This window comes from Herpailurus yagouaroundi, unplaced genomic scaffold (genome assembly GCF_014898765.1).
Source record: "Herpailurus yagouaroundi ecotype Mexico unplaced genomic scaffold, PumYag 197, whole genome shotgun sequence".
In the NCBI taxonomy this organism is placed as follows: Eukaryota; Metazoa; Chordata; class Mammalia; order Carnivora; family Felidae; genus Herpailurus; species Herpailurus yagouaroundi.
Genome location: NW_024412428.1, coordinates 4,695,669 through 4,722,118, shown reverse-complemented (window position 1 = coordinate 4,722,118; position 26,450 = coordinate 4,695,669). Strand labels below are relative to the sequence as shown.

At 45.3% G+C, this 26,450-nt stretch overlaps 1 protein-coding gene across 11 annotated transcripts in view; it reads right to left on the bottom strand.

Moving 5' to 3' along the window:
- LOC121012749 (phospholipid-transporting ATPase IB) overlaps positions 1 to 26,450 on the bottom strand; it is a 651,500-nt gene that overhangs the window by 440,905 nt on the left and 184,145 nt on the right. For 10 of the 11 annotated variants that reach the window (XM_040448061.1, XM_040448063.1, XM_040448066.1 and 7 more), the window contains 8 exons: positions 24,831 to 24,906; positions 17,033 to 17,138; positions 15,943 to 16,025; positions 12,837 to 12,886; positions 10,344 to 10,413; positions 9,353 to 9,437; positions 8,230 to 8,369; positions 5,273 to 5,411 (listed from right to left, as the gene is read on the bottom strand). In XM_040448061.1, coding sequence (XP_040303995.1) covers positions 5,273 to 5,411; positions 8,230 to 8,369; positions 9,353 to 9,437; positions 10,344 to 10,413; positions 12,837 to 12,886; positions 15,943 to 16,025; positions 17,033 to 17,138; positions 24,831 to 24,906 — 749 coding nt within the window. The remainder of the gene's footprint in view (positions 1 to 5,272; positions 5,412 to 8,229; positions 8,370 to 9,352; positions 9,438 to 10,343; positions 10,414 to 12,836; positions 12,887 to 15,942; positions 16,026 to 17,032; positions 17,139 to 24,830; positions 24,907 to 26,450) is intronic. The other variant, XM_040448067.1, reaches the window with a different exon arrangement.

Sequence of the window (26,450 nt, the reverse complement as noted above, 5' to 3'; positions counted from 1 at the left end):
CTGAGATCACCGCCAAACATCCCAGCTTCACTGAAAACAGACACCTGTCTTTCTTGCAACGGGCAATAAATAGGATAAGCAGGCACCATATTTACTTTCTAAAAATTAAACTTCTAAGACTGTAAGACATGGTTCAGAAGCGTTAAATGATGAGTAAAAAATGAGGGGTGGGGGAGTAGGGTGCGGAATTACAACTTAGGAATAGTTTACAATGAAAGCTCTTTCCCGCCTAATGGCTTTAAAATGGAATCACACTAGGATTTTTTTTCTCACTCATCCTATATCCATTAGAAAAAAAATCATAGATTCTGAGGACTTCACATCTATTTAATAGATGTTATATCCAGTGGTAATAAGGAAATGACACAATTCACAAAGGCTACCTCTGAAATTTCACTTTAGACTAACGCATGCCAAGTTCTTAAGCTAAAAAGAAAATTGCCAACTCCTTGAAACATAGCTAGTTAGCACAAATTCAAGCCTGGTGCAGCAGGATTCTGGAAGCGTGCCAGTTCCAAACTACCTAAAACCCACAGGCAAGATGACTGTCTATATAGTACTCCCTGGCTCCTCAGAGTCATAAATATCCTGGAATTTAATTTGACTAAATATTTCCAAGGTATGAACTAAAAGTTACATTTTAGAAATATGTATTAAAGTATGACAGATAAATGCTGAAGAAAACGAACAACCCCAAACACCTAGCGTCATCTCTACAGGTGAACGCTTACTCTACGTACCACTAAGAAAATGTTACTAAACCGTAAGAGTCGACGATCATAAGACATCCCAATTTCAGGACACTGCCGTATAATAACAACGTGCCGCCTGGAACCGATGATATATTGTACCATTCTCCCCCGGTCTTCAAATTTCAGAGAACAGATTTACGAAAGCTATGTGAATCCGTGTAAAATGAGCCCTGCACCAGAACTGAGGGGCCCTGAGACCTCATACTAGCTTGGTCATTAAATACAACGAAACTTTCATAAACACTGAACTTCCCCTTTGAGCCAGAAGACCGTTAAGATGTAAAGACTGAAGACCGTGTTCAGAAGGCAGTCCTAGCAGAGCGCTGGCACTGGGCAGATATTCCATTAATTTGCTCTCTTGTCCTATACTACAAAGCTGTAATCATCAAGACACTGTGGTACTGGCACAAGAACAGACACTCAGATCAATGAAACAGAATAGAGAACCCAGAAATGGACCCACCAACGTATGACCAACTAATCTTTGACAAAGCAGGAAAGAAGATCCAATGGAATAAAGACAGTCTCTTCAGCAAGTGGTGCTGGGAAAACTGGACAGCGACATGCAGAAGAATGAACCTGGACCACTTTCTTACACCAGACACAAAAATAAACTCAAAATGGATGAAAGACCTCAATGTAAGACAGGAAGCCATCATCATCCTCGAGGAGAAAGCAGGTAAAAACCTCTTTGATCTTGGCCGCAGCAACTTCTTACTCGACACGTCTCTGGAGGCAAGGGCAACAAAAGGAAAAATGAACTACTGGGACCTCATCAAAATAAAGAGCTTCTGCACAGCAAAGGAAACACTCAGCAAAACTAAAAGGCAACCAACAGAATGGGAGAAGATATTTGCAAATGACTATCAGATAAAGGGTTAGTATCCAAAATCTATAAAGAACTTATCAAACTCTACGCCCAAAAAACAAATAATCCAGTGAAGAAATGGGCAAAAGACAGGAATAGACCCTTCTCCAAGGAAGACATCCAGGTGGCCAACCGACACGTGAAAGAATGCTCCACATCCCTCATCATCAGGGAAATACAAATCGAAACCACAATGAGATACCACCTGACACCTGTCAGAATGGCTAACATTAACAACTCAGGCAACAGCAGATGTTGGCGAGGATGCGGAGAAAGAGGATCTCTTTTGCATTGTTGGTGGGAATGCAAGCTGGTGCAGCCACTCTGGAAAACAGTATGGAGGTTCCTCAAAAAACTAAAAATAGAACTACCCTAGGACCCAGCAATTGCACTACTAGGCATATATCCGTGGGATACAGGTGTGCTGTTTCGAAGGGACACGTGCACCCCCATGTTTATAGCAGCACTATCAACAGTAGCCAAAGTATGGAGAGAGCCCAAATGTCCATCGAGGGATGAATGGATAAAGAAGACGAGGTATATATATATACAATGGAGTACTACTCGGCAATCAAAAAGAATGACATCTTGCCATTTGCAACTAAGTGGATGGAACCGGAGGGTATTATGCTAAGTGAAGTTAGAGAAAGACAAAAATCATATGACTTCACTCATATGAGGACTTTAAGAGACAAAACAGATGAACATAAGGGAAGGGAAACAAAAATAATATAAAAACAGAGAGGGGGACAAAACAGAAGAGACTCATAAATATGGAGAACAAACTGAGGGTTACTGGAGGGAGGGGTTGTGGGAGGGGGGATGGGCTAAATGGGGAAGGGGCATTAAGGAATCTACTCCTGAAATCATTGTGGCACTAGATGCCAACTAATTTGGATGTAAATTTTTAATTAAAAATAAAATTAAAAAAATAGAAAAAAATTTGCTCTCTTGTCTTCCATAAAGAAGTAGAACTCTAGACACTGGATCATCTTCCCAAATATCCCCTGAATCCCTGAAAATGCAGACCGAATGCACTAAAATGTACAGGACATCAAGTATTATGGATCAGTACCAGCTCATATTTCCGGGGCCACGAGGAGTACAGAGGCATACAATCCACACTGTATCTGGAGCACGACCTCATGCTGCTTATAGCTGTCACCTGTGGCCTGGCGTGGACAAGTCTAACACAACGTCTGGACGTCTACACTTTGTTGAGCCTTCTGCATCATTTGCGGGCACAACAGAAATCCTAAATCAGAAAGCGACATTTAATCCCTCAACACCACCCAACACAACCCAGGATTCCCAGTGAGTTCTGAATGCAAAGTGAAAAAGTAACTCAGACAGCTCTTTCAAAGAACATCAGTTCCCCGGCTGTTGGATGCATACTTAGTAACACCAAAGATCTGTTCGAATTCTGACACACTAGAAAAATATGTGAGTAGAAAAAAAACTCCAGAATACAAGACTTTGGTAAAGTCATCAGCTTATCTATGAACAGGATGCATCATCTCCATGTGGTCCTGTAGAGGATTTGCTAAGAAAAGATCAATTTTAAAATATCTAATGGCTGTGAATACTCCTGGTCCCCAAGCTACAAATGTTGCTCTACCCTCTTTGATAAAAAAAAGCACAAAATACTATCACCATGATTTTTACAAACTCTTCAGATAGGTTTTCAATTATCTCATAAGCCTCAGACAAGCCTCACAGCCTTCAAGGCAAACTTTCCTTTAGGAATTACAATCCATTTTTTTTTCTGGGTTGACTTTTAAGCCTTTGCTTTCATTTGCGTGTATTCTAAACTCCTCCAGACCCTGATATGCTCAGGTATGACAAAAGGGACAAGCAGGAAAAAGGACGTGGGTGCTGCCTAAGGACAGGGTGATTTTGCAGAGAGGCCATGAGAGGGACAGTGGCCTTTTTCCAGCCAGCACACTCACACTCTCTTCTTACAGCAAACACAAGAAAGCACTTAAGGAAGTCGTCTGGGGCTAGGGGCATAAAAAGGTCATTAGTCCAGCAAGAACACTCAACCTCTGTTTTCCAGATCTTATCACCGTAGTACAATTTTACCTACCTTTTGATATTGCTCTAAGAGAGCAGAAAGCACACCCCTAAATTTTCAGTATTTGGGGGCAGCAGTCAACTTTATGTGCCCTATATGAACAAAAGGAGCCACATATCAGCAGGTATTTTAACCCAAATTTTATGGGAAATCATACCTGAAGGGACAACACATACACATAGAGAGAGAGAGGGGGGCATTATCCCAAAAGCACATGTTTACCTTCTTTTAAAAAAAATGTTGACATCACCAAAGGGCTACAAGCTATAGAATTTTATTTTCTAGGAATAGTGAGGGATCTGCACAGAAATATCATCCTACTTTTGTCCAGAAACATGCATTTGACAGACAACTAACACAAATCAATAGGTAATGTCTATACCTGAAGCTTCAGAGATGGTTATGAATCACCTGTCACTCTCCTGGGACTTCAATTTCAGTGGTGTGGGGGCCCAAATTGCATTTGATTAGTCACAACCTTGATAAGAAATGATTAAATGACTCTTGTCTATAAAAAAAAAAATTCACTTCAAAGGGTAAGTATTGACTACAACTGTGGTTATCTGGGAGAGCTGATTCAAAACAGGTTTAAGGAAAGGGCCACCATTGGATTCAGGTGATAACATTCCAAGGCGACCGCTCCAAACAGGATACCAGTAACCCAAACCTGGATGCTCCAGTATGTTCCTTTCTGAAGTCAGCTGTAACCCAGAGTCTGTTTCCATAAAGACATTATAAGTCACGTGGCCTCACATACTCATTTGATCACATGCGCACCTGGGCTGGTGCTACATGACGACACTGGAAGTGGCAGAGAACTTCAAGGGAACTTAAGCAATCGAAAGGAGACCTTCTAAAATGAGTCGTTTCAACTCCTTCCAAACTCAAAATGTGCCTCTTTAACATGAATGAAGTTATTTGGACTTAAAATTCCCTTTCTTCAATTTTCCTTTCTGTGATGTTTAGCAAGCAAAGAGGTTACCAACCCAGGCAGGGAAGGGAAAGAAAGACACAGCGCTCTTAGAAAATCCATCAGTTGGTAAAATCATCCCAGTGGTCATAATTATCCAAAATTATAATGCATATTAAACTCAGTGAGGGATTGGGTGGCTCCGTCGGTTGGGCATCCAACTTCGGCTCAGGTCATGATCCCATGGTTCGTGAGTTCGAGCCCAGCGTCAGGCTCTGTGCTGACAGCTCAGAGCCTGGAGCCTGCTTCCGGTTCTGTGTCTCCCTCTCTCTCCGCCCCTCCCCCACTTTCACTCTGTCTCTCAAAAAATAATAATAAATAAACTCAGTGAAAACATCTTAGCCTCAGACTAAAACTTTGTGAAGAAAGTGATAAGAAAAAAAAGTTTTCAAAACTTGAATTCTATATTCTACATTTCAGGGAGATGGAGTTTCAGTGTTTATTATAGGCAGATAATGCTCACAAGAGCATCTTCATTTGATTTAGGTAAACTTTCCTGGGCCTTAAAACATCATCTGTCAATGCCCTTTGAGGAAGCCCTAGGCACTTCTACAAGACACTTTACAAACAATACAAAACCAGCATCAGGAAATTTTAAAATGCATTACCTATATTAATTGCAGTTTCTTGTTTGTCTCCTGTCAACACCCATATTTTAATTTCTGCCTTCAATAGAGTCGCTATGGTTTCTGGAACACCTGCCTGAAGGCGATCTTCGATGGCTGTGGCTCCAAGTAACAGTAAATTCTAGATTGAAAAATAACATCAATTAAAGATCGGTACAGGGGCGCCTGGGTGGCGCAGTCGGTTAGGCGTCCGACTTCAGCCAGGTCACGATCTCGCCGTCCGTGAGTTCGAGCCCCGCGTCGGGCTCTGGGCTGATGGCTCAGAGCCTGGAGCCTGCTTCCGATTCTGTGTCTCCCTCTCTCTCTGCCCCTCCCCCGTTCATGCTCTGTCTCTCTCTGTCCCAAAAATAAATAAACGTTGAAAAAAAAAAATTAAAAAAAAATAAAATAAAGATCGGTACACGCTTAAGAGCAGCATTAACCACAAAACTGACCCAAAAAGGCAGTCAAAATGTTGACGGTTCTCTTACTTCCTGTACATTAAGCCTTTGTTTGCAAATAATTAATGATGCTTCATGTACTGAGTTTCAAAACTGTTTGCAGTGTTAGAACCACTCAAGACACAGAGGCAACCTAGTATTTATCATTTATTTCCTGGTCCATGGGCATGTTAAAATAGAAATCACCCAGCGGTAAAGCATACAAGCAAGTTATCCTGAGGATAGTCAGTACGTGAGCCCTCCCCTCTCCACTGATGAGCTAAGGACATACCATATAATAGTTAACACGGAAGCAAAACTGATTCTAGATGATAACGCACATCTGGCAATACAAAGCTAAGAGGCCGTGGATGCTAACAACTTAAAAGCCAAAGAAAAAATATCAAAGGATTTTAAGATTTTAAGATTGTTAAACTTCTTCCAGGCCCACAAAGGGTTAGTTCACAGTGAGGATGGGTGTGAATGCACGGGGATGTGGAGACAGCAGCAGCCTGTACCTTGCCTGCTGGTCTGGCAGATTCCCCAGCCCCTGCCCAGAGAGCCTGTTAACCGCTTACCTACCTCCCCTGAGTCTCTCCTTGACAGAGTACCTTAGCTTGATTACCTGATTGTGGGAAAAGCATCCACTATGTGCTTGGTGCAAGGGGTGCCCCATGGGCACATCACCTACTTAACCGTCTTCTTCCTTTTCTTTCTTTTTTTTTTTTTTTTTTTTTTTTTAAGTAGGCTTCATGCCCAGAATGGAGCCCAATGCAGGGCCTGAACTCACAACTCTGAGATCAAAAACGGAACTAAGATCAAGAGTCAGATGCTTGGGATGCCTGGGTCGCTCAGTCGGTTGAGAATCCGACTTCGACTCAGGTCATTATCACGCGGTTTGCGGGTTCGAGCCCCGCGTCGGGCTCTGTGCTGACAGCTTGGAGCCTGGAGCCTGCTTTGGATTCTGTGTCTCCCTCTCTTTGCCCCTCCCCTGCTTGCATTCTGTCTCTCAAAAATAAATAAATGTTAAAAAAAAAAAAAGTCAGATGCTTAACTGACCGAGCCACCCAGGTGCCCCGATTTAATCATTTTCTGATTCTAAAGTAATTTTGGTTATTTCCAGTAAAGCAGAAACAATGTACACTTGAATTTGGTTCCACTCCTACCAAATTCCATTAAAGTGACACGTAAGTAAATATAAAACTCAAGTAAAAACAGGGTATAAAAGGGGCGCCTGGGTGGCGCAGTCGGTTAAGCGTCCGACTTCAGCCAGGTCACGATCTCGCGGTCCGGGAGTTCGAGCCCCGCGTCGGGCTCTGGGCTGATGGCTCAGAGCCTGGAGCCTGTTTCCGATTCTGTGTCTCCCTCTCTCTCTGCCCCTCCCCCGTTCATGCTCTGTTTCTCTCTGTCCCAAAAATAAATAAACGTTGAAAAAAAAAATTAAAAAAAAAAAACAAAAAAAAAACAGGGTATAAAAAAATTCAAGAGTCATTTTAAAAAACACAAAGAATGATAAAAGCTAATGACTCCAGAGTTCTAGAAACTGGAAATTGGATGGGCCAATGGTTGCCGACACGAAACAGAAAAAGGTGAAATCCAGCTCCCAGATGGGAGGGAATCTAATGCTTAGAAAGCTACCTGACGCCTTGGGTTAAATTGAAAAGAACAGAAACAACATCAAAAATCAAAGTAGGCAATACAAAGCACCAATGGCAAAAGCAGCTGTTACTAGAATAAGTGTGAAAATTCTCAGAATGAACAATGTCCAACCAGCCTATGGGGTCTGATTCATGTAACTCATGTAAGTCAACAGGGTGCCTAATCTTAGGCAAACTCAGAAAGTCACTGACATGGTTTTTGACCTGATACTTCTTAAGATACCATTAACACTTAGCGGAAGCTGGTTCAATCTTTCAGGTAGCCCATAAAAACTAAGTGTTTCTTGGGGCACCTGGGTGGCTCAGTCAATTGAGCATCTGACTTTGACTCAGGTCATGATCTTGTGGTTTGTGGGTTAGAACCCCAGGTCAGGGTCCATGCTGACAGCACAGAGCCTGCTTGGGATTCTGTCTCCCCGTCTCTCTCTGCGCCCCTCCCCTGTTTGTGCGCGCGCTCTCTCTCTCTGTCTCTCTCTCTCAAAATAAATAAATAAACTTTAATAAAAGGAAAAAAAAAACTAAGTGCTTCTTAAAGCAAAGAAAGACATCATTAAAAGCTAATGGTTAAGGGGCATCTGCGTGGCTCAGTTGGTTAAACATCTGACCCTTGATTTTGACTCGGGTCATGATGTCAGGGTTATGAGGCCAGGCTCAGCGCTGGACAGACAAGCAGGCTTCATGCCCAGTGCTAAGATTCATTCATTATCTCTCTCTCTCTCTCTCTCTCTGTCCCTTCTTCTGCCCCTCCCCTATGCACACACGCTCTCCGCTATACAGCAAAAGGATTCCTGTCCAAAGACTTTGTGCAATACGTGGTGGAGCCCCTCACTGGGCAGGTAACAAGTGTATCACGTGCAATTACCTTCTCTATGATCTCATAGCACTCTTCCAACCGCTGAGCTCTGTCTTTCAAGATGGTGCTGGCTTCTCGATAGACTTTAAGCCACTCCTCATACTCCTGCTCAGAGAGGTCAGCATAAGCCACACAGAGAGTCCTCAAGCCTGCAAAACAGCCATAGTGTATCCAGCGATGGAAAGAAGCAGGACGCCTTCCCTCCTAGGTGACATCACGTGGCTCCGTTTTATACCCGCATACTCAAAAAAAATTCAAGAAACTATCTGCTTTTTAGGTCACTCTAATTCAACTTTCACTCATCGAAAAAGGGAAGGTAGAAACAAGTCTACTGCATTTTGCTATAAACCACCTCGAGGATACATTTGAGAGTCCATGAGAAGCGAGAAGCCGTCAACGTGAACTCCCTACGGCAGAGACGTACAGGAGCTGGGCACGATCTATACGTACGCGTGCCGTGGGCAGGTATCAGAAGTAGAGGGGGCAGGAGAGCAATAAAAGCCAGACATGCTACCATGTGGGAGACCCAGGCTTTCAAGCAGTCACATGTGCACGTGCACACGCATGCAGGCACACACACGCTCATAGCCACAGGAACACACGAAGCTAAGAAAGCAGCAGCCAGCACCTAGGCAAGGCTCCAACGTTCATCGTGTTCCCTTGCTGGACTCTCTCACATCCTTTCAGAGAACTCCTTTCCCAGTCTCTGTGGGCTCAGTGAATTACTGCTTCCTCAAGTCATGGATGAGCCAGCGTCACAAGGATCACGAGAGGGGGACGGGGAAGTGAGGACATGGGTTTTTTTGAAGAGGAATAATGACTTACAGAATGACTCTACACATCGTGAGCTGGCCTGCCTGCTCCCTTCGTCCTTCAGGGGAAGAGCGAACAGAGTCATGCAGGTAACTCTGCGTGGACTCTGGTGCACATGGCGTCATGGCCGTGGGCACAGAATGTGGAGGGTGGGGGCAGGGGTTGGCCCTAGGAAAGTATACTCCTGGGAAGCAAGCCAAGTACGGCACAAAACGGACATGTCCATTCAGACCATGACCGCTCACCCCCGAGCATCAGCCGCAAACACTTGAAAGTAAAACTTCAATGGTTAAAAATAACATTTCCAAATTTCACTGACCTTCCGTGGCAAAATATTCCAGATGGCACAGGGTTTCTTCCATGTATTTTGAGTCTTTTGAAAGCCTCTCAAATATTACATTATCCTACAAAATAGAGAAACATTGTGACTGGCAAACCTTTAAGTAAACCCTGCGGTCAGCATTCTAAACCTAGCTTTGTTTTAATGATGCTTATCCAATGTGAATACTTGAGAGTACTTGAGCGGGCAGGTAGAAATACAGTTCTCAGACAGATTCACTCATGAGCTTTGGAAAACAAACTGGGTATGGATGTGTCCAGACAAAACCTTTGGGGAGAACTGTAAGCGTCAAGAGAACTGTCAGAGAGATAATGGTACCTACATTTACCCAAATTTGCAAAATATGTATCGATGTGTAGAACACCTTTATGCAGAAGCGGAAAGGGTACCATGCACATCCTAAACTGCACAAATACACTCTTGCTTCCTGCCCCTGCAGGAGCTCCCAGCCATGGCGTGCACCAGCCACTAGGCCCTGAACCCACTTCAGCTAACACTGAGCAACACAGCCCAGAAAAGCTGTCTGTGATGAAAACACAAAACACAACAACTACGAATAGCTGTTTGAGAACACACACACACACACACACACACACACACACGAATACTTAAAAGATCATCACAGGTCGTTATGAACCATTCCATCTTCCTGAAGTCACAACATAATGGTGATCAAATGAGAATCACAAGTCACACCCTAAGGATCTCGCATCACACGGCAAAGTGCTATTTCTGAAACCACCTATTGGCTAAAAGGAAGCTTTTCAGGGGCCACGGTTGCCACGCTGGCCTGAACCGCCACTGTCTTCAGTAGGCCTTTACTACCAAGTCAATTTCATGGCCCATCTGAAAGAGCCTTTCAGCCTTGGGCAAACTTCCAGGGCACGATGACGACAGCGGTCAGGAGAAGCAGGTTCACAAAGGAGCCACCAAGGGCACCTGCTACACGAGACGCTTGGTCAGTACTTACAGCCCCCTTACAGTAGAGTCGAAGCTGGCCTGAAGGAGTTCGAACAATTACAGACATTCTTTTTCTGTCACTGTAAGAGTAGGAAAAAAAAAAAAAGTTATCACTGGTCTGTATTGTAGGACCCATGCCCTATGATTAAGCACCAAACACATCAAAAGATGGCCTGGTAGTCCTAAAAATGGAGAAACTCCATTTTCTTTACCTTTTCCTTCAAAGGTGGGCTTTAATTGTATACCTCCCACTCTTTTTATTATACACAACGGATATAAACCTATTTTTTTCCCTGCCATGGAAACTCACTAATATAATTATGTATAGCAGGAGAGCAGAAACAGAAAACTTGACCGTCCGCTACGCACATCTAATTTACTCCTGACGATACTCCGTAAAAGTGTTTTTGTTCTACGGCTCAAAATATTAGTAATCTGCCCAGTAAGCAACAGAGTGGAAGCTTCTATAGACATCCACTGAACTCAAGACTCTTGTTGGATCTTTTAACTAGAATAGAAAGTAATTATTACAAAGTCGTAGAACATTCCTCACGCAGCACTGAGGTGAGCCTCACTGCTGCCCTCCCCACTCCGACACGGACCCTCCTACATTGGTCTTTCATCATGACTCATGGTCACTCACGGAGCCTTCAATGGCTCCCCGCTGCCTACAGGTTCCAATTCTTGCTGACCTCCACTCACCTCTGCGGCCTGGTCTATCTCGCACGAACCCGCCCGTTCACCGGCAGGCCTCCAGCACACCGGAAGACACGGCACACACCCCCCCCCCCCCCCCCACGGCTCCTGCCCCTTGCCTCTCGCAGACAACATTCCATCCTCCTGAAACACGTCCTAACCACAGCGGGCCCCAGACCACCCACCCCAGCAAGGGGATTTCCAATGGACTATGAGCTCCTCAGACTAAGGGACATTCTCTCTCCAGCTCTGTGTAAGTTCCCACACCCTAACCCTAAGCACTCTGCCTGGCCTGGATTTGAATTCTCCCTTGGCCACCTAGTAGCCGGGGACTCGTGGCAAAGTTGTTTGCCCAGCACTTTGGTTTCTGAATGCGCAAAGCAGGACTGCCACCAGGTACCGCAAAGGAGTGTGGTCACGATTAAGTGGCGCTGGGAAGAAGAGGAGTCCACTAAAAAGAAATAGAACCACAGCTATAAGTGATCTTTTACTCCCGCATGTTCTCCCGTAAGTTTTTAAAACATCCTCACGTCCATATTCACCTGCTTTAATTTAATTCCCTTTCCTCCTCCTTGTCCCTCCAATAACTGCTCGTCCCAGTTAACACAGCCGCATAACAGCACAGTTTCCAGGACACCAGTAAGAGACGGGGCACAAAAAGTCCGGAGCAATGTTTAGTATGTTCCTCACCTCCACCCACAGGGACACTGTCTCCTACTCCCTCTATGAACCACTGCTGTTATCAACCATCATTCTTCCCCTCTGAATACGCAGCCACAAGGGCTCTTGACCCACCAAAGTTCAAGTTTTCAGTCCTAAAACTAAAGACTAGGGCTGGAAAGCATTTCCTACAAGAGGGTTACAAAACTGATCTTTTTCAGGGGTGCCTGGGTGGCTCAGTCTGTTAAGGGTCTGACTTCGGCTCAGGTCACAATCTCCATGGTCCGTGAGTTCGAGCCCTGTGCCGACAGCTCAGAGCCTGGAACCTGCTTCAGATCCTGTGTCTCCTCTCTCTACCCCTCCCCTGTTTGCACTCTGTCTCTCTCTCTCTCTCTCTCAAAAATAAAAACATAAAAAAAAATTTTTAAAACTGATCTTTTTCAAACAGCTTATAAAGCAGACAGAATAAACAACGTGTGAAATCATTTAACAAAGGTTATTAAAAAAAACCCAAGGTTTAATAATTGGAAAATAGGCTCTCGAGGTAGCAAAAGAACTTTGCTCTCGTACTGACAGTCAGTGTTGAGAAGGCAAGAAACAAAACATTAAGATTTTTCAAAAGGACAAACCAGGAATGATCTAGGGAAGCAAATAATCAACAAATATTCCTGGGTCTGAAAATTAGATAAACCACCCTGGGGAAGAATGAGCTGGCATACAGAGAGAACAAGTGCCCAACTCAGACAAAGCTTCCGACGGGGATGGACTGATCTTACCTGTCTTGGCTTGTCAGTGCCCCAGGTCTGGCATGAGAGTGCTTAGATAAAGCACGAGGCACCACCTCACGGGACTTGGGAAAACCAACAGAAATAAAGCCCTCCCCACCACACACTCCAAAGTATGCAGACGTGTCCGCGGCTGCTGATGCCGGAACAGCGGGTCTGGAAACCCACAGAAACAGGAGGCTATGGGAGCACAGTGCTTCGCTCGGGGAAAACACACGCGCGCACGCACAGGAAAATCTACTCAGTAACGTTAATACCTAAGTGCTGTATTTAATCAGATCATACAATCTTGCAAACACTCTGACGAAGCTGTTAAATATATACGGAAGTATTTTATTCCGGCGCATGAAGGAGAAGCATACCTAGAAAATTCCAGGACGTTAAGGATTCCAAATGTCTGTTCCTGTCCCATCTAAAGGAAGAAAAACAGGCTCTTACCTGAGGTGCCAAGTATTAAAATCTCAAAACAACAGGCTCCCCAGTCGTAAACCTCTCTATACACACATCTCCCCGTCCCTCCTCCTCCTCCTCCCAGCGCTCTCTTTCTGTATATAATCCACACACACATATCCCTCTCACCCTCCCTCTCTGTAATACATACACATCGATTACCTCTCCCGCTCTCCCTCCTCCCCACCTCATTCTCTCTCCATCTCTATCCCCCTGCCAAGGCCTTTTCAACAGGTACAGGGTTCCCACAAGCCAGTCAGGTGGGGTCATAGCTCCCCCTTCTGGTAGAAGCTTCTCATTCTTCTCTAGGACATCACAACAGCTGGCTGACCCTCCCTTCCAAGAACACCTGAAACCTTGGGGCCAGTCATGCTTCTGAATTCAGAATTTTATACATTTTATTAAAATGCACACATACACCATGTGGCATGATTTCCCCAGGGGCTTATGTGGCCACAACACCCTAAAATCCAACACATCAATTTTCCACAGCAAAACGTAGGACACGGAGATTCCTAAGACCATAAACGGCCTCATGTCAGTTCTGGCTAAGTTTTGCTGCCAGATGCCTATTCCCCAAATACAGGAGAAAACTTTTTTGGAAGCCAAAGCTTCCTGGATTCGCAATTTAGAAATAAGGATTATGGATCCGCATAAGATTTTAGAGCAATTCATCAAATGTTATTTTTCTTCAAGTTCTTCAAAGCTGGAACCTCAATGTTCTCGATTTTTCCCAGAAGGTTCCAGGCTGTGTGGACCGTTGCCAAACTCCTTAATCAAACCTGCTCTCTATTTCCCCAAATACATCATGATGAAAAGCACGTGGGCCTTGAAGTTCCATAGGTAGGAGTCAGAATCCTATTTCTGCCACTGAGCGTGTGGCCTCCTCACCAACGTGTCCCTCAGGCTTGAGAGAAGTAATGAACGAAGTCAATTATCCAGGGAAACCTGAGGCATCATCACTCTCCTGTGCACAACTCCCCTCACACCCAGAGATACAACCAGTGACCCTCCTCATCCGGTTCTTTCTCCTCAGGCTGTCCCAACTTCCTCAGAGGCCCACTCAGAAGCGTGCCCACCATTACCCTGCAAATCGACCCAAGCGCTGTGGCTGCCAGGTGCTAACCCCTCTCTGCTCTCAGATCAACCACTGGGCAACCACGTGCATCCCACGGACTTGACCATTAAGATGATCAGTAGCGGCCATTTCATGGCAACAGCTGGTAACCAACTTGAGAAGGTGGGGTTTGAGGACACTCTGGCTGAACGGGATCTCGAAGGTATTATTTATGGCCCTGAACTAGTCAGAGAGTCTCATGTACTCCCAGACACGTGGCCTTAATGGGCTAATAAAATGACAGAGGGGTGCCCATCCACCCTTCACCGACATCTACCACTGTGATGACAAGGTCAGTGGGCTCCCTGGCTTCCCTGTATTTAGCCGCTCTTGTGAGCAAAGCAGAAGCAGCCTTGTCTCCTTGTCTCTCCCACTCGTGCCCAGTCTGTCCCGCCTCCAGTCCCCACCGCCGCAATGCACAGAAACCAGCAGCACTCGTGCGACAGCAGATCATACATCGAAGGTTCTGAGTCTCCCCAAACTGAGGGGGGCGAAGGCTTGAAAACCTTCCACAAAGGAAATTCTGTATTCAGTCTGTTGCTTGGCTCCGCCTCTAATGACTGCACCTTTCCCTAAGCGAGTCTTGCTGGTGATTAAAATGAAGTAAAAATAATTATGATTTCATCTCTGTCCTCCAGAAGACAGGAACACGAAAACGCCAAGAAATGGGCACTCTGTCGAGTATTTTCCACAGGTATTTTCTAGGTTTCGCATTTCTTTTTTTTTTTTTTTTTAATTTTTTTTTTCAACGTTTATTTATTTTGGGGACAGAGAGAGACAGAGCATGAACGGGCGAGGGGCAGAGAGAGAGGGAGACACAGAATGTGAAACAGGCTCCAGGCTCTGAGCCATCAGCCCAGAGCCTGATGCAGGGCTCGAACTCACGGACCGCGAGATCGTGACCTGGCTGAAGTCGGACGCTTAACCGACTGCACCACCCAGGCGCCCCTAGGTTTCGCATTTCTAAGTACAAGAAAAAAATGGAACGCTGCCAAGTTAGGAACGATAACAGATATGTAAGTTAGTAGTGAATTTCAAGTGCATCAGCAAGGTCTAGAGACACAAGATACATAAAGGCAAAAACCGTTATAATCCGTCCGTCCTCCCCAAATTGAGAGGTGCAGGAAGGCAGAGGAGAGAGAAGTCAGTGACTGCTTCCAGGCCCTTCATCAACACAGACTGTAGCGAAATGCAGCCCCTCTTAACGGTCAGCATCAAAAATGCCAGGGCATTGCCAGTCCCAACCATCAATTTCCCCCGTTACCTGCCTCAAGGGTCCCTACTGGATGTTATACTTGATTTCCATTTTTTCCTGTCACCAAATTTCTCCCTCAGGCTTCCTGAGCAGCCAAACTCAAAAAAAAAACCATACAAATAGAAAACAAAACAATCATAAAATAAACAAATCCCTTGACTGTAGGGAAAAGAAAAACTCGTGTAAATCACAAAGATCTTAAGTGCCAACTTGCCTCTCCCCCCGCCAGGGAGACCGAAGCTGATGCGCCAAGGGCTGTGCTGGGCAAGAACTCTACGTGCCAAGGTTACAGAGACAGAGTCACAGATCCTGTCCTCAGGACAAGTGGGCCACGTGCTTATTTCCCTATGACAAAACCAAGAGCAGGCTTGCTAGGTTCTTTACTACAAATCACACCAGCACATGCAAGACTTGTGGAGAAGTATCTCTGAGAGAAAAATGCCCGCAACACAACATGAATAAGCTCACAGAATCCCGTCATGCCCGCAGTTTCGCAACGGGGCCTAATCCTCACGGGAGGGGGGAAAAAAAAAGAAAAAAGAAGAAATGTAGCTATCGTGTTTACATCAGACACGCTATTTCAAACACAGTCTTCAAAAAAGGAGGTGACATACAATGTCAAGAGGTACCCGGGCTCGTCACTTACGGCTTCTATGATGACCGAGTACGGCGTTCTGGTGGTGAAGACAAAACCCAGCTTCCTAGCTCCCTTCACCAAAGCGGCTTCATCTGTCAATAGAGTGGACAAGGCATTGACTAATCGCAGGTAATGGCAGAATTCTGTGGAGCACGTACTATCTTACACATTAAGCAGATCGGCAGCAGCTAGAGAGGCCCAGCCTAAGCACACAAGGGTAAGGACTCAGGATTTAGGAGGCGCTCGCTCAGTCCGCCACCAGGATCCTGAAGGCAGCACTTTCGTTAGGTGGGAAAGATAGGACCTAAAGCTGATCGTCGGGACAAGAGTGCTGGTATACCTACTATCCTCCATTGGGGTCAAGTTCTCCTTAAGGAACTTAAGCTACATTCCCATGGCTTCCTGACTAACCCATCTCGTCCTTGCGAGGCAGCGTTTCACTTCTAGTATGGTAGGATTCAGAGCTCCAGGAAGCGGGTCGGGAGTCAGCACCCAGCTTCAACAGCAGCTGGAGAATCCACGACGGGCAGAGGGTGAACAGGGAAGCCAGGCCACCCTCCCCTGAGAGTTTTGTCCAGTGCAGGGACTTTTTTTTTTTTTTTTTGCTTTATGATGATTTTTCCTTTGCTCAAAATTATTGGAGAATAGTAGCGTTCAGGTTAAACATTCTGGTAAACTGAAAATCACTGACACATACATGGCACAACATTCACAATACACTTCAACAAATTTTCAGAGGACTCAAAGACAGGTATGTTCCAAGCTGAAATTATGATTTGATCTTTCTCTTCCACTGCATGTAGCCTCTTATGAGCAATAGTGATTGCTATGTTATTTTTGCAAGGGACTTCTGCTAGGAGCTGCAAGATGGCCCGGGGCCTCCCATCGTGGTCACAGTGTTACAGAGTCAGGAGGGCCCAGCGCCACCTTTCTGTGGCTTTATCGCTTGTGACCATAACCTGTACACTGCGTGAGGCCAGAGGTAAATAGTGGGGTCTTCGTGAAGCTGACCTCCCTACCGCACCCTCCACGAGTAAATGCAGACAGCCAAGGCTCCAGAAAAGGGGAGAGCAGGGTACACCCGGCCCAGAGCCCTCACCTGGGGAAGAAGCCTGGTAGATGATGTTGTCTCCATCCTTCTCAGGGACGACGGTGTGGCACACGGCCAGAAGGGTGAGGAACTCCTGTATGCACGGAGCTGTGGGCTACAGACATAAGGCAAGGCGATCGTCTGTTAAAACACCGCTGGCATACAGCAGGGTTAGATTCGGCCACCCCCTGCTTAGAGCCCGCTACTGGCTGTCGGCCCCCTTTCGAACACAGGTCGAGGCCCTAGCGTGGACCCCACGTCCCCCACGGTGCCACCCTCTGGGCGGCAGCTGCTCTCCACCCAGCTCCACCTCCTCCCGCCTCTCCCCTCCTGGGTGCTCCACCAGCCGGTCCGGTCCGTAGGTCTTCCGACAGGCCTCCGCCCGTCCCACTGCCCCTTGCCCCCTCCACCTGCTCGAAGCCAAATCTTACTCATCCTCTCTGCTTCCATTCGACAGTCACTTCACCTGAGAAGTCCCCTACCACCCGTCTCGGAGCATCGTTCTTCATGTACTAACCCTGGGGTCAGAGGAGAGCGAGGAGGCAGCACGCGCCCCTCCTAGAGTTCCCCCAGCCCCCGCCTCGCTTGCTCCAAACGCCTCGCACAATCCTGCCGCTCACGTGTGGCTTCCCCACGTCTGGGAGACGCCGGCGTCCAGAAGGTCATCTGTCTTCCTCAAGAACGTAACCCCAGGCCCAGCAGACAGAAGGCGTTCAAGTCTACGTTGAATCAGTATACCGAGAGCGGACGCGCCAGGCGGGTGAGTCCCTGCTCTTTCTCTTCCATCGTCCTAGCATTTCCTCTACACCTTGTCTGTTCTTTAACCTAATAATTGCTTAAAAGCTATAAGGCCGTGCATCCCTATTACTTAAAAAAAAAAAAAAGAAAAGAAAAAAAAGCCGTCCTGGATACGTATTTAATATCTTTCTCCCATCCTACACACACACTCCTCATGATTTTCATTGGGATTAGATTATAGAAATAATGGAGAAATGCCATCGTAATACTGTTTACCCATCTAAGAATACAGAAAGCTTTCCTATTGACTAAAGGCTTCGAATACTTCTAACTATAGGCCCTGGCAGATTTTATTAATCTTGTTAATTTTTTATTCATTCAAAAAATACCTACATGCCTACTGTATGTGAGAACGGTACTAGACATCTTATCTATTGCTTTTTATGTTCTGAATAGGATCTTATTTCTATTATATTTCAGATATAAGGACCAACACTGAGTTTTGTAAGTGCATTTAATGTCGCTTGTAATGAACCCCTTACCAGCTCTCCGAGTTTCAGCTGACTCTCCTGGGTTTTAAGGCAGACAGTTATTACATCATCCACAGATGACAGCATTTTCCTTTTCTTTTCTAACATATACCCTTGAGTTCTTACTGGCCCACTCAGGCTAGCACTCTAAGGACGATGTTCGAAGCCAGGGGTGATACTGGGCCTCCTTGTCCTCACGTTAATTTTAACGCCAAGGTCTTTTATATTTCACTTTTTGATAGGCAGCTGGCTATAAATTTGAGACAGATTGGTCTTTTCACTGATCAGGAAGCGACTCTATGTTTTCTGATTTCTGCAGAGTTTTTGTTTTTAGTTTCTCAGTCACAAACGGACAGTGATCGGTATCTGGAAACATTTTGAGTTTCTCCCCTGACCCGTCAAGGACACTGAAGAGCAGCCATGTGGCAGCGAATCATAACCGCTCACACGGCTACTTCTTATCCGCCTTCAGGAAAAGAAAATGCACGTTCAACTACGGTTCAGTGAAATCAAGTAAGTTAGAGGATTTACAAATTCCCCAAGGTCTACACGGCAAAGGGTGCTGGGGAGTCAGCTCCAGTGACTCCGACACATCAGGGAATCGTTTGCTGAAATTAAAGGTGACCATCTCCAGGAATGTCAGTGTTTGCAGATACATTTATACTGTTAATTTCTTGAGAAGGTAGGATTAGTAAAAACTTTACATGCAGCACGATCTCGGCATCTGCAGTGAATTGCTGTGTGTGTTCACATGTGCACACAGAGAAAGATAACAGAAAGGGATAGACAGAAATGTTAACAGTACTTGGCAGCAAAGGACAGAAGCGATTTAGGGGGTTAAAAAAAAATACTCTGTATTCTCTAAGTGTTTCTGCAGTGAAAATAAATTGCTTTTTATATAAAGGCCACCACTCCTTCCGAGTTTCTAAGAGTCGTCACAGCGGCTCAGAGAACTGGCTCTCCAAGAGACAGCAGCAGAAGAGTCCCACACTCCAACACTCTCTCTCTTGCGCAGCTTTCGATCATGTCCCGCTCGCAGTCACGCTCTCCCAGTCCTCACTGGTAGCAGTTACCAGGCCCTGCAGCCCCTTCGGTGAATAACCCCTCTTCCAAACTAGCGGGCCATCATCACCCCCGTCTGCTGTGCTGAAACGTGCCCCCAGGCTTGATCTAGTGGCTCAGGTGGGAGGTGGGGGCAGACCCGGAGGAAGATCAGCACTTTGCAGCAAGACCACCTGCTTTAGCCGAGACCTGGTCAAGGAACAGGGGGAAGGAAGCTAGCATCTTCTACGTTGGATCAGTACACCGAGAGCGGACTCGCCAGACGGGTGTAGTCCCTGCTCTTTCTCTTCCATGGTCCGTCCTAGCATTTCCTCTACACCTTGTCTGTTCTTTAACCCAAGGGCAGGTGGCCACGTCCGCGGGCCCAGAAGTTACAGAGGAACCTGGGGGTCTCAGGTTCTCAGGTGCATCTACCCAGAAGAGCCCAACCCTAGTCCCAGGGTCTCCATCCTACCAGACTTTGATGCGGATGACTTTGTGAGGCTTCCAATTCAGCTAAGAAGTTCCGCCACTTTGACCATTAGGTCTTGGGCCTGGTCTTTGGCAATATTGGCCTAGGTGGCAGGAACTGAAGGAAGTAGTTACAGGCTCCCAAGGACGACTCTGGCTTTCATACTGTGCCTTACACTGGTAATTAATTGACCTGAGCTTATTGTTTTCTCTCTCTGATATAAATGGTACTCAGCAACAACCGGTTCCACAGACAATTCAACAATTTAACGAGCGAGAAACACACGATACATAAAAACGTAGCATGCGGGGGGGGGGGGGGCCCACAAGAAAAGACCGCTTTCTCCTGCCTCTGAGAACGATCGTATCTGGCACAACATCTCATCCCACAGTGTAGTAGGAAAGAGGGTCTTGGATTCATGGCAAATAGTAAAATCCCTCTGACAGCTAATAAGAACAGTCGCGCACACACTCAAATTAAGTTTCCACTTTGAGTGGTAGGCCAGACAACATTCTTAAAGATCCAAAAAGAAAAAAAATCCCTAAAACAAAACTGTTCTAACTTTGGTTCTCTAGTTAACCTGGCATTCTCTAATAAATGAGGGAAAGGAGACAAACCATGCGCAGCCTATGGATGAGAGGTTTGCAATATATTTGAAACGAGTGTTCCATGTTTGCAAATAAACTTTTTCCTTTCTGTAACTTCCCAGAAAAGGGTTTTATAACTTCGGAGAAGTGATTGTTGGACAAGGCACGCATGCATGTATATGTATCTTTTTAGAAGTTAAAGCTTTTGCGTGTGGAGAAATAGATACTACTTATCATTTTAACCATCTGTAAGGGCATGATTCAGGGACATTAAAGACACACTGCTGTGTACCCACGACTATATCTACACCCAAAACTCCCATCTTCCCAAACTCTGTACCTGTCAAATAGTAACTCCCCATTCTCACCTTCCCCGACCCCTACTAACCTCTATTCTGCTCTGCCTCTGTGAATTTGCCTATTTAAGGTACCTCATAAGCATAAAATACCTGTCCTCCATTTAATAGATTTTAATCTGCACGAAATGCTTTCTATATCTAGAAATGAGTATTTGATGAATGTAAAACATAGAAAAGTAGGCATGTCTAAAATTGGCATGCCAAATCACAGCTATAAAGTACTTAAATACATATACAAATAATTTCTTCTTCAAGACTCAAGCTCAAAAGTCTTAGGCATAATGACTCAAAAAAAAAAAAAGAAAGAAAGAAAGAAAGAAAAACCCATATGTGTTCTTCCTTGGTAAATCTTTGGGAAATTATCCCACAAATAGGAAGTCATTGGTTAGCAATGTAAACAAAGGACCACATGAACTTCTTCCTTGAAATTTTCCGTAGGTGGATTCTTTAATAGGCAAATTCCACCTTGGCTATCAGCCTACACAAAGCTTAAAACATAGTCCTAAAGGACCCAGAAAATCAGAAATGATGACCCAGGAAAAACAAAAAATCTGTAGCATATGGAGGTATTCCCTTGGGAGGAAAGCAAAGGTTTTCTTGGCCCAAATGCTTTAATTTTAGTCAACGGTCCCAAGACAATTTAGATAGGAATGTGGGACATCCATAGGCTAAAATCCTGAAATGCTTCTTCCCTCTCCTCAATCCTATTTTGGCAAAATAACCAAGTGATCTAAGAGGCTCTGTACTTACAATGTTTTAAAAATCCATGAGGTACATTAAATCTAATCCCGATTTTCTGAAAGAAAAATACTGTAGCCTATGGTCCTCATTATTTATAGTCGAGCTACATGTTAAATGTCAGTGGGGTAATGAACACAGTAGCCAAGATGTAGAATACCCTAGAAGGCTTCAAGCACACCTTTAAAAAGTGGTGAACATAGGCAAGTAGGCTTTTGCTAAAATAATAGAAAATAAATTCTCCAGTCCATGGCCGTATCACACCCTCAGTGAACTCTGAGCGTCCAGATTATTAAAATATCCTTTAAATTCTCCATGTGTTTGGGGCGCCTGGGTGGCTCAGTCGGTTAAGCGTCCGACTTCGGCTCAGGTCACGATCTTGCGGTCCATGAGTTCTAGCCCCGCGTCGGGCTCTGGGCTAATGGCTCAGAGCCTGGCGCCTGCTTCCGATTCTGTGTCTCCCTCTCTCTCTGCCCCTCCCCCGTTCATGATCTCTGTCTCAAAACTAAATAAACGTTTAAAAAAAAATTTTAAAGTCTCCATGTGTTCATCGATGTTTATGATAACCTCACTGAGCCAGGGATTCCCTTATGAAAATAGTGCTGGCCCTGCCCCACTACTCTCGACGGCCTTCCCACTGGAATGAAAGGAAATCTGGCTCAGGACGGCAGATGGTGAGGTGGCAATGGATGAAAAAAAACAGCACTAACTCCTCCAGAGAGTAGGGTTCCTTCCAGAAATGCATGCCATTGGCCCCGGGGCAGGAAATGCTCCTGTTAGAGTATCCTGATACATCTCAGGTCTCCACTCGAATGCCAAAAGAGGACCGAGCATGTGACCGATGGTCAGAAACAGCACCCATGCACGGGTTCAGCTTTGAAGAGAACATCTGTACGTATATACAAATTAACTGAGCTCGGTATTTCAAGATTCCAAGATTGGGGATCCCAGCAGCAAATGTAGAGGGTCTCCCCACGATCTCTTCTCCAAATGAGGATTTGCCCACTGTGCACGGATTTTCTACACCAGCCCACACTCTAGGTGAACGCGAGTTACCATTCACTGTGGGTGCCCACGATGCCCACATTTCAACGATTCTGTTAGCCCCAACACCCACCAAAGAGATCAGACTCCTCCATCTACACAAAATGAAATCGCTTTCTTGGGGAGAGGTATCGTACCACTCCCCCCACGCCACAAAGGTAAACAATGACTCCTAATGATTTTACATCTGTTTCCCCAACTAATAAAAATCCCCTGAATGTCTTCTTACTCGTCTCTTCCCCCAGTACCTAGCAAGGTGATTGATATCAACCAGGCCCTTAAGCTGTTTGCTAAATGAATGAGTAGATGAATGAGTCTCTTATTTAAATTCAGATCCACTCGCGTGCCATTTCTGAGCCTTCCCTGGGATTCTGAAGGACCCCGAGCACGAGGCTCACCTCACTTGCTCTGTTTCCTCACCCACTGATCTGGGCCAGGAAAACAAACTTGAAAGGAGACTTAAGTGCAGTTCCCCAAGCCTCTAGGTCACCCTTCCACCTTCTTCCTTTCCCATTCTCCACCCCAACTTGAACAGACACATTTAGTCACCTAAATACCCTCTAAACACTATTCAGGAATGCTGGAGTCCTCTTTCAGAAAGCAAGCCCTCACTGTGCCCACGAAGCCTTGGATATCCGTGATTAAGCTGCCACCCTCCACAGAAGCTTCTTCTCAGATGCCACTCTTCAGCTCGGAGAACCTCTAGCCTAGCAGCTGGACCAGACGGCTACTATCAAAATTCAAAAAAAAGGGGGCGCCTGGGTGGCTCAGTCGGTTAGGCGTCCAACTTCGGCTCAGGTCATGATCTCGCGGTCTGTGCATTCGAGCCCCGCGTCGGGCTCTGGGCTGACAGCTCGGAGCCTGGAGCCTGTTTCGGATTCTGTGTCTCCCTCTCTCTCTGCCCCTTCCCTATTCATGCTCTGTCTCTCTCTGTCTCAAAAATAAATAAACGTTAAAAAAATTTTTTGGGGGGTGCCTGGGTGGCCCAGTCGGTTAAGCGGCCGACTTCGGCTCAGGTCACCATCTCGCGGTCCATGAGTTCGAGCCCCGCGTCAGGCTGTGTGCTGACAGCTCAGAGCCTGGAGCCTGTTTCAGATTCTGTGTCTCCCTCTCTCTGACCCTCCCCCGTTCATGCTCTGTCTCTCTCTGTCTCAAAAATAAACGTTAAAAAAAAATTTTTTTTTTTAATTTTTTTTTTTTTTAATTCAAAAAAAAGAGAACACATCGATGCCTGTGACTATGATACAGGGCACGGACTTCAACAGCATCCACTGTATGGTCTGGGACCACTTCATCAGCACCACCAGGGACTGAGGCAGAAAGTCCGCATCCCAGCCGGTGGGTGTGGGTGCCTTACATGCATGCATTTGAGAATCATGCCTAGGAAGATTTCAGTGTTAACAAATGGGCAAGTGCAGCAGAGAACAGGAAATTTCCTCACTGAGAATTTAGAGAAAGTTTGAAATAGATCTGCATCTTAACAAAATGTTGGAATGATAAACTTTTACTTTTGCTCAAGTTTACCTAACATTACATTTTTTTCAGAAAAAAATCAGATGGAATTCACACTGATTAAACGGGTTGCAAAATGCCTTCATCCCTAAAGACTTTTCTAAGTTGGTATTTTTCAAAGTAGCTTTTCAAATGAATTTAGGCGACCCTGTAGTTAATCCCGGTTTGTTAGAATAGTAGAGATAATGTGATGTCAGAGTTAAGAATCAACCAGACTTAGGTTCTGAGTCGCATATCTACTTTTGTTTGCTGGTAACTCTTGGCCAAGTCGATATTTCCACGCAGCTTCCTATCACTTCTCCGGGGTGACTCCAGCGCTAAAGGAAATACGCGTCAAATGTCTGGCACACGGTAGGATGCTATAAATGCAACATGCTCTTCTGCCCTCCTTTTCTTCCCTAAATTCTCCTGGTCCAAGCATAAAGCAAGTGTCCTTCAAAATGCATGACCTCTTAGATGCACAACCGTGAAGAAATGGTACTGCAGAAATCTTAAAGAGCAGGAGAAATCTGAAATGTTGGCGAATTCCATATGGAGACTCGTCTTCATCTTGACGTGAGACTTTAGAGCTCCACCACATATTTAATTCAGCTTTGCATTACCAGGCAGAGTGTTAACCACAGAGCATTTATTTCAGATCACTTCCCTGAATACTAACTCCAGAAAAGTAAAACCACATCTCCTCCCCAAGGTCCAAAATTATAAATTTCAAGGCAGCACACATACACGTAAATAAAAGTACACCATAAGCTATGGAACATTCTAGAAGCAAAACAGTGGCCTTACATGATGATCTTCAATGTTCTTCAAGAGCCTAGGATCATCAAAGTCACATGAGTCACTAGGGGGAGGAGGTATCCGGCTGTGAGAGAGAACAGAAAATACTTACTCAGTTCAAAAATTTCTTTAAAATCTACCCACACCTACTAAGAATTTGTCTTGAAGAAGAATCACACCTAAAAAGCCTATAGATTTATATTAAGCTTTTGAAGATTTGGAATAATGCTTATTATTTCAGACCTCGAGGTAGAAAATCTTTAGCCTTACTATAAGCAGAGTATTTTATATGTTCATTATAAACAACGACATAGTTACAAGAAAAAACAGAGGCAGGGGTCAACACTTTGTCATTTTAGCTGTTCTCTAACGTCTACCAGGGAAAATTTCTGAGTATTTACCTCAAAGCAGGTAAAATAGGAACAATTATTGTATTGTATCTAGGCATTCATTTATGGTCAGAACTCATACGTAGAAGAGAGAAGGAGGCAAATATTGTGAGAAAGGAACCGATAAAACTTGATACAATGGCGGTGTGCTGCTAACACACTGAAGAAAATGTGAAGGGTTAAATATATTCCTGTATCCCCACTTCCTCCTGAAACCCCTTCTTGGAAACAAAGACAACAGAAGAAGTGACCACAGCCAAGGTCAGCCTGAACTCTGGATGTGGGAGTTTAGCAGAGCAGAAACCAACAGCTTGTGCAGTGAAGAGACTAGAATACCAACGGATGCCCCTAGCAGAATCTTGCAGAAGCTGAGCAAATGGCAGCCTGAGGTGCCTGTCCCATAAAGGGAAAGTGGGAAGCAGGAGGGGTTCCAGATCCATCTGAGGAAGAGTCTGCCTCCAGGAACCTTCCCCCTCATCCCATGCAGCCAGATAACTGAACTTTTTGGAACTCAGAGAGCCATGGAAGGTTTATAGTTTGGAGAAGTCAAATCAGACTAGCCTTGGACCTAGCAACACGGGGCACACAAGCGGGTAGGGTAGGGAATTCTCCCAGGACAGCAGTCTTAAGTGCATCCTTCACGACCACCAACTCTCTGCCTCTACTCAGCTCCTTTAACAGCCACAGCCAGATTTACAGCCTGGAGAGTTCTCCTCATGAGAAGACAACTGATCACATAGAAGACCGAGGCTGACATCCAAAGATCCTCTACTAAAACTGCAGGTCCCGGCCAATCATCCCACAGGGAAACCAGTCAGTCATCAACTGCGTGGTCTCCCCTGCCCATGTAGCCCTACCAATCAGCTTTGTTAGTATATAAATCTTAAAACATGAGCACACACCATCACTAGTCCTAAGGGAAATGCCAATCAAGACCACAATGAGATACCATTTCACACCCATTGAGATGGCTATTGTGTACATGAAAACAAAAACAGAAATTAACACGTGTTACGAGGACGTGGGGAAAACGTGTGTTGCTGCCAGGAATATAAATGGTGGAGCTGCTGTGGAAAACAGTTTGGTGGCTCCTCAAAAAATCAAACATAAAACTACCACACGACCCGCCAATCCCGCTTTCAGGTATATACCCGTAATAATTAAAAGCAGAGACTAGATACTTCTATACCCATGTGCACGGCAGCATTAAACACACCAGGCAAGAGTAGGAAAAAACCAA